Here is an 11580-nt window from a genome sequence, read left to right on the forward strand (position 1 = left end):
GATTCGGAACGGTTGTCAGTGTCAGGATTGATGCGTCTTAGTCTGCAGCAGGTTTATATGTCAAAAAAGAAATTATATACCGCGAGTATAGATTATGTAAAAGAAATAATTTCTGTGAGAACTTGAGTGTTCAAAATGATTTATATCAATATATCAATTCTGGATGGTGCGAAGTTCGCCGGGTCAGCTAGTTTGTCAATAAAAAAGAATTCTGTTTCTTAAATTGGACATTTTCAGATATCTTATATTGCCAGTCTCCTCCCTCCCAAAAATTTTCACGTGGTATGTCGACCATATTAATCATTCATCTCCACTCATTAAACATCATACAACACCCCCCTCCTCCCCATTGGATGGTGCATACACACTCTGGTAATGATGCTTCTTCCGCTGGTAATGTTAAAGCATTTATTTTTGTTACAAGTCACCTCACAAATTACAATTCAATAAGTGCGCACTTTTGCCCCGTACGGTGCGCACCTTTGCTCCCACTTTGTTTTTAAATAGGTTTTTGTCTAACTACAAACAAAACTCGACAAATTCTTGTACTACGTTTCGAATGTAATATATATATATATATAGTTACAATTTGGAAAGCAAATTGAATTTTATTTGCTTTTATTTCAAGAGTTATTGGACGACAACAGTTAGGTGCGCACCTTTGCCCCGCACTACTCTACTCTTGATATAAAGATTACCAATTCATAAAATTCCGTACCCTTGAACAACCGAATTCCGTCACTATGAAGTTTGTTGTCAAAGAATTTTGCCAGGATTCTTATGAGTTACGAATCGACGCACAAAATCAGGTAAAGGTGAATTATTTTGAAAATTTCTCTATATACTCATGCTCTAACATGAACCTGGATACACATTTACATAAAGGGAGTTCTATTTATTTCAACTAGAGTTTCAGTTGGTTGCTTCACAGCTCATATACTATCCACGTTAAGAAACAAAAAAAAGTCCACCGAATCTATCTTTCCTGTACTCACATTAACACAATTTCTACTTTTGTATAATAGATCTCAAGATTACGCTTTCTTTAAACTCATCTAAATATAATATGTTATATCTTTTCTGCAAATCTTCAGCTACAGGGGGTTGAAGCCAATGAGTGGCAATACATATACTTATCTTTGCATATCGATATAAACTTTGTCAATTTTGTTTCATTTAGAAATACTCATTCGTAACATTCATTTTATGCTGTCCTCTTCTAGCAAATATGTATGTGATAATAATCTCAGCTTCTCCACCAAGAATTATCTTCTACTAGTTTATCATATATGCTTGGGTTTTTGTTTTTTGTATGCAAGACTCTTTAGCGAACCGTTTATTTGATCGATTACATTGGTTTGGTTTCAATTCTTGTAATAAATGTTTATCTCCCATCAATATATGTTAGAGCGCGACTAGCGCATTCTAGTCGTGTCATTCGAATCTAGATGTTGGCTTATATCTAGAAAAATTCTTTGTTATGAAATCTAAACGAACAGTGGATGTCACATTACGCGCTACAGGTGGCTTCGGGGGAAGAATGATGCCAAGAATCACAATCGGAAGATTATCAGAACTATAATATTAAATAAAACTGGTGACAAAACATAACACTAACAACGTAGATAATCTAATAGTAATCCTAAAACCAGCTGTGGGGTGAAAACAATAAAGCTTGAGAACTATTGCAAATTGATGTATTTGTAAAATTTTTGAGTTTTCGAACAAAATTTTACGTGTAAAAAACACATAATTGATGACTTTTTAAGAATTCCAATCGAGTGAATTGCACAATGATTTAAATGGATTATGTTCACAGTTGGATTCGAGAAGAGAAACGATATCGTCTGATTGGTGATTTTTTCACCAATTGCTTCCGTGTTTTGGTTGGTTTATCTAACATTTTTCGAAGAAAGCAGGAACAAAACGCATACTTGAGGTCGCTATGGAAATTAACGACAATTTTCACAGCAAGTTCGGAATGTACACCATACCCTGCACTTTTAAAGAAGCGTCAATGCTCTAGTTACAGTTCGAGTGTATATAACATACGTTGAAAAGGCGATTATCAGGTATTTTATTTGCCAAAGCTTACCATCAATTAAATAGTAATAGTCGATAACAATAAGTGTTTCGAACGGCGTTTTTTCCTGAAATACTAAGCCATGATGAAATCATTGGAAACTTGGCGCCGGTCAACCATTAGATTTCATATAAATTTCTCATAAACTCACGTCAATTACAGATAAAAAGAACTTATACAACACTAACATAACAATCGCGTCTATTTACGACGCTGGTACACCCCCAAACGGGGATAAAAAATGGATTTGATTTCAACTTCGTAATTCTTCTATGATTCAATCCATTTGTCGCAATGCCCTTCGCTTGAAACGAATGTGTTTATGTGTCCTGTGAATGTAGTTTGTTGATGAATATATTTAAATTTCATGTATGTAATATTGCAATGTTAGTTCGTTCATATACGCTGCATATCCCGCTCACGACGATGAGAGACTATCTTAAATCAGATTGATGATATTTCGCTCCTCAAGACTTTCCTTTAACTGGTTAAACAGCTGCAGCTGTTGTTCTGGTTTGAGACTGAAAACCTGCAAGATGGAATTATTTTGTTGTTACTGTTTCCTTGGAATTGGTATCATACACTAAGCCCTTACCATGTTTAAGAGTTTCTGCGGCGAAGCCGAGCGAATGAAGCTGGAAATGTACACATTGACGAATGTTGCCATCAAAAACTGGCAGTCAAAACGATCCATTATACCACCGTGTCCGGGAATCATGTCTCCAAAGTCCTGGAATACAAATGAATATAAGAGTAAGTGATCTTGATTTGTCCGATTCAGGGTGTACTCGCGCAACTAGTAAATGCAAATCGATTTATCTTCGTGAAAATCACGTATAATCAGTACGAGTTTGGGTTTGTTGAAAAACCCCAAGTCTCTAGTTGCTAATACTACCATAAGACGTTGAAATTATTCAATTTTTTGTATTGACATAGGACTATGTCTTCGATTTCTATATAGGGGGTCACTATACGAAGTTTTCAAACGCATATTACTCGAAATCGTTATTGCGGCATATGTTGTGTTATATACCATTTGACAGGAAATTTATTCAGCTTTTTTTCTGCTTAAAACATGAACAATGTAAAGAAAGTTTACAATTTGACGATTAAAATGGGTATGTTTACTTTCGATCGCACTGATCACTTGTTTTCCTCCTCGAATCATCGTGCAATCTTTTTGCCTAAATTCGGGCGTTACTCACAATGTGCGTTTATGCGTATAATAAATTATTCTCCATTTACCGATAATAGGCATTCATCAATAATTGTATTGTATGTTTCCCAACCAATTCGAGCTCAATTCACCTTTTTATCGCGTAGGTCTTGTTAAAAACAATTTATGTAATTGTGGTCCAGGATTTAACGGACACAAGTTCATGCAGGAAACGAACTTTTTCAGTGTTTCCATTTGATGTATCAAAAAAGAGAAGAAATAAAATTTTGAACAATGAAAAAGCTCAAAGTCCTATGTCAAGATCTCGTCAGTGCCCCTAGGCCCCGACCCATCAACTTTTTTTTAACGATTTTCCTTAAAGAGAAATTATGATCATGGTTTGTTCACAAAATGATCATGGTTTGTCCGGTTTTAAGAATCATAATTTTTGAATGAAAAAATTTTAAATTTTCAAGTAGATGCTGCATTTCTTATTGCTTGAGTTTACTGTCATCTTATTGATCCATTCATAATTTAAGCAACACACTCAACACAGATAAACTTTATTTCTGCTATGCGCGAAGGACACAATAAACAAACTGCAGCGCGCCAAGCGTTTGCCATAGAAATCATGTGGACAAAACAACATTAGTGAATCGGACAACTCATAATCAGAATTGAGGTCATCGAAATGCATGGTTACATGGTTTAACTATGTAAATCTGATACAAATGGTGTGCAAGCATGATGTTTACAATATTTGTAAATGTTATAATCCAGAAAAGGTCTGAATACGTGCCAAATCATTATCTGCTGATTTATTAAAAGTTAGCTCAAATGAGGGGCGCATTGACACCAATAGAAGATGGATTTCATAATCCTTTGAAACATGTGAATCCGTAAAAATATACTATAAAACTGAAAGACAGACAATTTTATTTATATGTTTTGAAACATTCGAATACCCGTTTTGTCACAGGTGCGCTGAATTAGAGCATTCAAAAAAGTGGACAAACTATGATCATATTTCCGACTGGACAAACCAAAATCATTTACCTTATGTGTAAGTATGGAACCAGTGTTTATAATAATTTATGAAGAAAATTCATACGAGGTTTGAAAATCGTTTTTTTTTTTCATTCTGTTCATCGGTACAAATTATGTCCTCTTTGAAGTAGTGCCTCTCTTAGTAGTAATACCCTTCTGCAACTAGCGATTCATCTTCATGTCATCAATGTTTACGAAATTTTCTTCTGATTTTGCATGAGTATTGTGTACAACAGTTATACCCAACCGGCAGCCCGCGTAGGAAAAAATGAAAGATTTCGAATCGCCAATTCGCTGCGCCAATATATGCGAAACTCTCTCGAAACGATTCGACCAATCAGAACGCAGGGTTGTAATGTAGATAATGCTTGAAATTTTTCAATTGTTCGATAGTTAGTTTCATGAAAATATAATAGTTAGTTTCATGAAAATATAATAGTTAGTTTCATGAAAATATAATAAATTGTTATGGAGTGTCCGAATCGATTGTTGCAAGAATCTTGTTATCCCATCAGAAAATGACTGAGGAATAAGCGTTCGAAATTGGACAATTTGATTGATTTTCTTTTTTCAATTTGTACTCACAATATGTTCCCGTAAGGGATGTGTCCCATTCTCCCGAAACACGTTTACCCGAAGCACATTTACCCGAATGTAACAAATACCCGAATGACCATTTATCCGAATATATCAAACACCCGAATGCGACATTTACCCGAATGGAATGTTTACCCGAATGAAGAAGGAAAAATTCCGACAAATCAGATCATGAGTTTTGTCGAAACTTCTTTTACGAAGTTGTGAAGTAAAATGAGAAATTGTAATGAGGAAATTCGAAAAAGATGTTGAGGACTCCGCTGTGTCATTTTGGAAATTAGTGTAGGCACAATTGACATGCCATCTTTTTTCCTTTCCGTATTGCTCTTTAAGCTCAAGAGATCATTCAGAAATTAGCATATTCCGAAAATTAAGCAGGTATCTTCAACATCAAAAAATTAAATGAAAATGGAAAAGAATAGATAGGAAAAAAAATGTTACTTACGTATTTACCACCGTAGCGCAGTTTTTATCACGAATTTATTATTTCGTTATAAAATTTATGCTGAGAGTGGAGCGGCACCAGGCCGCCGATGTGACGCAATTCAATCGGCCGCCGACCCGCCTCAAATTGTGCATGTCATACATTTTGATTGTCTGGTTGCGTCACCTTTTTTATATATATTCCATTTTTATAAAAAATATAAATATAAAAAATAAATTCATAATTAATCAAAATTGCACTTCAGTGCCGTTTGTACCAAAATTATCAGCTTTCTTTTAAGTAAACGGACTGCGTCATCCATATGAATGGACAGAACTTCATAATGCGTTATAAAACTTCATTCTTTCACTTTTCATGATTTTGAAAAGGATTTTATTCAATGTCGCTATTTCCCAAATTGCACTACCCACGAAAAACACTTTTTAAATGGAAATGAACGTACGAGACAAATATGATCTTTATATAACACTGATCATAAATAAATACACAAATACTTCCTAATAATAAAATTTACGTATCACTCGAATATATCCTTATTTCGGGTAAGTGTCGCATTCGGGTAAGTTCAGCCCACATTTTATCACGGGTGCCATTTGTTACAACTTTTTAAAATATTAATGTATCATAACGAAGCTTTCACTACCGAAAAAGAGTTTCCCACACAATCTCCTATCAAAACATTCCAGAAGTGCGTACAGATACCGACTAAAGCAAGGTTCATGCTAAAATATATCAAAGTGAATAATTTTCACTTTGAAAAACACCTCACCTCGCAGATTTGTAATTTTGGCTTCTTCGACAAACCGTCCTTAAGAATTTGAGTAAAACTACGTTTTAATCATCTCTCTGCGACATACTTATCAATTCAGCGCCGCTCACGTTAATTTCAAAATCTCGTCGAAAGCACACCTTGCATGTTGCAACGATATAAATGTGAATCCATTGCTCCCTTCATCTTACCTTGATCTTGAATGCCCGCTTGAATCCCGACGCGAAAAATCCTCCAAACGGTCCAATCACAGAGCTGAAAATACTCAACGACAGCGAGTGAAGCATAAATGGATACATCGTGATCGATTTGGATGACAAAAACGGCAGCAACTGGAAAGGCAACGTTTGAATAGTAACAATCCAGCGGTATCACATTTTAACACGTTCTCACCATATCGATGCTATATTCCTGCGGCCGGAACAAATAGCTCGGTTCGCACTCAATCGTCATTCGGCCAGCACTCTCGGAATACTGAATGGGACAGACAAAGTACTGATAGCGGCACAGCCAGTACGAGAACAACAACCCGAACACAACGGTCGCGAAGCCACCACCGATGAATCCTTCCCAGGTTTTCTTCGGGCTAAGTTTGATCAGCGGCGTACGGCCGAAGAAGAAACCAAACATATACGCCATCACATCGTTACAGACGATCATCGAGACCGGCACAATAAACCAAATCAGTCCCTCAAAGATGTTCAGGATGACCAGGAAGCTTTGCGTGACCACAATCAACAGGGCAACGTGTGTCCATGCAAACAGACTGAACTGCTTGATGTAGTACTTCTTGACGAGCGACAGAACAAACCACACAAAGCCGATGCAGTACAGACAGAACGAAAGGAAGCGGTGGTATTTGACTAGAAAGCGAAGAGAGTCCTGGAAAAAAAAACCTTGTGATCACACTTTTCGAACGTATCTCTTCAAATGAGGAATACTTACCACTCGGTTAACAGCCACACCAAAATAATCAATCAGGTGCTCTCCGTAGAAGAAGTAATTAGACGTCGCCAGGAAGTACCAAGATAAGCTGCGGAACCATGGCAAGCCGTGGATTCGGTACACGGAGTACCCGATGGATATGATTTCCTCGAAACATTTCACCTGCACTGCAAAAACCTGTAAGAACAAAAAATGTGTTTCAGTGAAGAGAATCTTTGCCAACGGTGAAATGTTAACAACATTTGGGAAGCGTTAGCTACACTCTCCGCTTTCGACAAGTAGTTTTTTTCTCTCGCACGTGGTTACATATCCGATCGGATAGGCCCAATAATCGAATTTGGGTGCAATTTATCAAGCGGATACACGAATCAACCGGTTACCGCAGGTGAAATTTCACTCTCATTGGTTATTGCTAAAATCAGTCATGCAGTAAGTAATGACGTTATAATAAATCATATAAATAACTTTATTGATGCTATTCGGCTCCAAATACATCGATTAATGAAAATATCAGATACTCATCGAATGTTCACTCCAAAGTCGACAAGAAAAGGATTGAACACTGAATAGAGTTGACTTTTCTTTATATGATAGACAGTATGCAAAAAGGCTTATCCACACCCCGCCCCCTCCCCGTAAATTTCATTTTTTTTTGTCTTTCTGGCGAAAATGAGGTTAATCTGATGATTTATCAATTTATGTTTATTTACCATAATTTATCAAATTATGTTTATTTATCAAATTGCCATTGAAAATACGGCGTTTATATCATTTCTTGAGATTTTATGTGATGAATTATGAAAAAGGGTGAAAAATGTTTATCCACCCCCAAACGAATACTACGATTTAAGTGTGTTTTGCAGAGTTTTAGTGTGTATTCTGCAGCTTTCACGAATATAAACATCGAGCGAGAATTATAAATTGTTTTACTATGTGGTTTAATTTTTCAGCAGTAATTGTGATTCTACTCGCTTTTTCTGTCTCTCTCTCTTTCTCTTTTTCTCTCTATCTCTCACTATCTCTCTCTCTCTCTTTCTCTTTCTCCTTTTCTCACTATATCTCTCTTTCTTTTTTTCTTTCTTATTCTCTCTCTTTCTCTTTTTCTTTCTTTTTCTCTCTCTTTCTCTTTTTCTTTCTTTTTCTCTCTCTATCTTTTTTTCTCTCTCTCTCGCTCTCTCTTTCTCTTTTTCTCTCTATCTCTCACCATCTCTCTCTATCTCTCACCTTCTCTCTCTCTCTCTCTTTCTATTTTTCTCTCTATCTCTCATTATCTTTCTCTCTATTTCTCACTATCTTTCTCTCTCTCTTCCCTTTCAGCTCTTTATCTCTTATTCCAAATTTTCCCATTTTTTTCCATATCTTTCGCTCTATTTCTTGTTCTTATTCTATAGCTTAAGCTTGAGTAGACTGTACACTTCGTAGTTGCTTTCCGTGATTGAACCCAACCAGCGAAATTGCACAAAGAACACACTGAATGACGTTTGGAAGTAGCAAACCATTCTCATGGTGCAAGTTTCGGTTATTTGAGCTTTAAGTAGTCAATAACGACGCCGGACACGTCCTCACAGTCACCAAGGGAAGGGAATGAATGTTAGTATGATATTCGCCGCCCGAAGGCCATAATGGTCGCCTCTATATCGTGGTTCCCTTGCGACCATGTAAACGCGATCTATCGACTACTCAACAAAACTAAAATATGAAAATCTCATATCTCAACACGCGGCAGAGATCCTTAGGTATCCTGAGAAAGAAAATCTGTAACATTTATTAGATTTTTCATTTCTCGCACGTATTTGTTAACGAAATCCAATCGTAACCATGAAGTTCTAACTGTGGGAAATCCGAGAAGGTAACCGAGAGAACTCCTCTCAAACCAATCCAACCTGCGATAGATATAATTCATACAAACTATCGACTCTTTTCTAATGCAAAAAATCATCTAGAACTTTATACTAGAAAGATATTTCAAAATTCCAATTCCAATTTTCCGATCGATCATTTAATTCTCATGAATTCAAGCATTGTTTCAAAGGGTTCAAAGTGGCGTTAAAGTGCAACGCATTTGACCCGGATGCCAAAAGGGTATATTCTAGTGGTGGGAGTTGTATTTTTTTGGTGGGCAACTGAAGGTAATAAGGTAAATTACACCTCGCCGCCGCCATTACACAACTAATTCGACTCAGATTTTCTGTTGCTGTTCTGCGAAAGGAACTGCATAGAATATTTTGGGGGTTATTTCTTTGGGAAATAGTATTTTTGGAACGTCAAAGATGTAATTCTGCTAAGATACTTATACAGGGAAACTTCGATATAACGTACCTTCGTTATAACGTACCCTCGATATAACGTCACTCGATACAACTTACATTTTACTTCGATATAACGTACACATTTTCAAAGTCCAAAGGAATATTTTTTTGAATATAGTTTTTCTGAAAGAACAATAATTTAACTGTATTTTGATACTAAAGTTTGATTTGTACTCTTAACCAATCCCGAAGTACAACAGTTTTGTGATGCCAGATTCTAATTGAATCACATTTTAATTAACAGTACGAAGGGAAACATCATGAGAAAGATTAGCTTCGTCTTCTAGTTGAATTTACTCATTAACCCACTCAAACAGCAACACAATAAAGTAATATTAGCTACGTTTCTGAGTTCTTTATTATGCTTCGATATAACGTAGAATTCGATACAACGTACAATTTTGAATGTAAAATGTACGTTATATCGAAGTTACCCTGTATACAAAAAACTACTTGAATATTCAATAAGAATATTCTATAATGTTTCACTATCGCTGTAGGCAGCGAGCTATTAACAGTACATGTTAATGCTGACAGTTAATTTGACAATCTGCTGGAAAGCTTCATTCAACGATGTTATTGTAGAACATATGGAAATTATTTTATTTTTGAACTTTCCCTCAAAGTTTTTTAAAAATTTCAAACAATTTTCTCTCCATATAATTGATCTGCAGGCAGAAACAAATACAACAAAATAAAGACAACTCAAATCGGACGATTACTTCCTCAGGTTTTGCGCTTACCAACACATTTGGCCATCCATTTCTATTCATATAGATCTAGGAGTGCATTAGTTCGCCTGAAAATTCATTTCCATTTTCGAACAAAGATCAATTTCATTAGCGCAATCGTCGAATGGACTAACAACGCTTATCATAAAGTGATTGTAGAACATATGGGAATTCAAATTTCCGAATTTTCCGACCTTCTAAAGAGTTTTCCGATAATTTCCGAGTTCTCTCTCCGCAATATTAATCTACAGGCTGAGATGAATACAATAAAATAAATCCGACTCAAATCGGACCATTACTTTCTCGGGTTTTGAGTTTATCAACAGATTTGGCGATCCATATTTGCACCATCGTACAAATAAGGTTCCCGTTTCATCTGTGCATACAATGCTTTGGTTCCCTTTGCATGCACGCAAGCTATTCGCGATACGGTGGCGACTTTCAATTAAGGGCCATATTTTGGGTCCCAAACTCGAAAGTGGAATCTCTATCAGATTAAAAGACACGAAGCCAGTTTTAAAATGTTAAAATTTGAATGAAAATTTTTATATGTTATTGAATTACTTGAAACACGTATTTTTGTCTCTTATTTAACCATCTGCCTATACATTCCCGACAATTTTACTATTTATTTTTTCATTACAACATAAAGTTGTCTTCAAAAACAATTTTCGTATGAGATTTTTTCACCACCTGTAAAAAAAAAGTGTTTTTCATTTAAATAGAACACTAATTTGATACGGAGAAGTTAATTTTTCATTCATAATTTGAATTTTAAAAAGGTATCCATTCCGCCTGAAAATCAATTATTATCTTTGACGCTCTCCTAAACTCGTAAAAGATACCCAATACCGTCAACGCGAACAATTCATACCATAACAGTCTGCGAATAGAAGAGCCCGATCTCCTTTGTTTGAGAGTTGCACAATCACGAAGTGGCAGCATATTCGTGATTTATCCCACGAGCAAATGTCACGAGTCTTTTGCCGTAAGAAAACTATACCAGTGAACCGTGAAAAGAGTTGCAGATCGAGAAAAGAAAATAGAGATGTGTTCAAAATGGTATTGCATTAAAATTAAAAAAAAAGATAAGTGTGGGGTGTCAAAGGAGAAATTGTAGAGCTGTTGGAGAGCTATAAATTGTTTGATAGAAACAATCAAGTCTATCATACAAACAGAGTCCCATTCAAAAGTTCAAAAATTCTGTCATAGTGAAGACTCGACCATATGCGTGAAAGCATTTTCTTTATCACATACTAGCTGACCCGGCAAACTTCGTCCCGCCCAAAACTTGTGTTTTGTTATCAATACCTTCAAACATTCACGTTTTCTTACTATGAGCAAGTTCATGGGTCCAATCGCAGAACTGTTCATTGATTGATCTTCTATCCGACCCCATTGAATTTACCTTTTACTATAAAATTCCTAGTATTTCTAACAAAAATCATCATTATAATATCATATTATTTTCAGACACAATTCTCGTTCAAGATTTTTC

General features: G+C 35.8%; 1 protein-coding gene across 1 annotated transcript in view; it reads right to left on the reverse strand.

Moving 5' to 3' along the window:
• Positions 1–868: 868 nt before the first annotated feature.
• Positions 869–11580, reverse strand: part of LOC129764964 (phosphatidate cytidylyltransferase, photoreceptor-specific) — a 52627-nt gene continuing 41915 nt past the window's right edge. Inside the window, exons 4-8 of the mRNA XM_055764660.1 lie at positions 7043–7219; positions 6491–6979; positions 6289–6429; positions 2679–2813; positions 869–2612 (exon numbers count right to left, since the gene is read on the reverse strand). Coding sequence (XP_055620635.1) covers positions 2523–2612; positions 2679–2813; positions 6289–6429; positions 6491–6979; positions 7043–7219 — 1032 coding nt within the window. The 3' untranslated portion in view covers positions 869–2522. The remainder of the gene's footprint in view (positions 2613–2678; positions 2814–6288; positions 6430–6490; positions 6980–7042; positions 7220–11580) is intronic.

This window comes from Toxorhynchites rutilus, chromosome 2 (genome assembly GCF_029784135.1).
Source record: "Toxorhynchites rutilus septentrionalis strain SRP chromosome 2, ASM2978413v1, whole genome shotgun sequence".
Taxonomy (NCBI): Eukaryota; Metazoa; Arthropoda; class Insecta; order Diptera; family Culicidae; genus Toxorhynchites; species Toxorhynchites rutilus.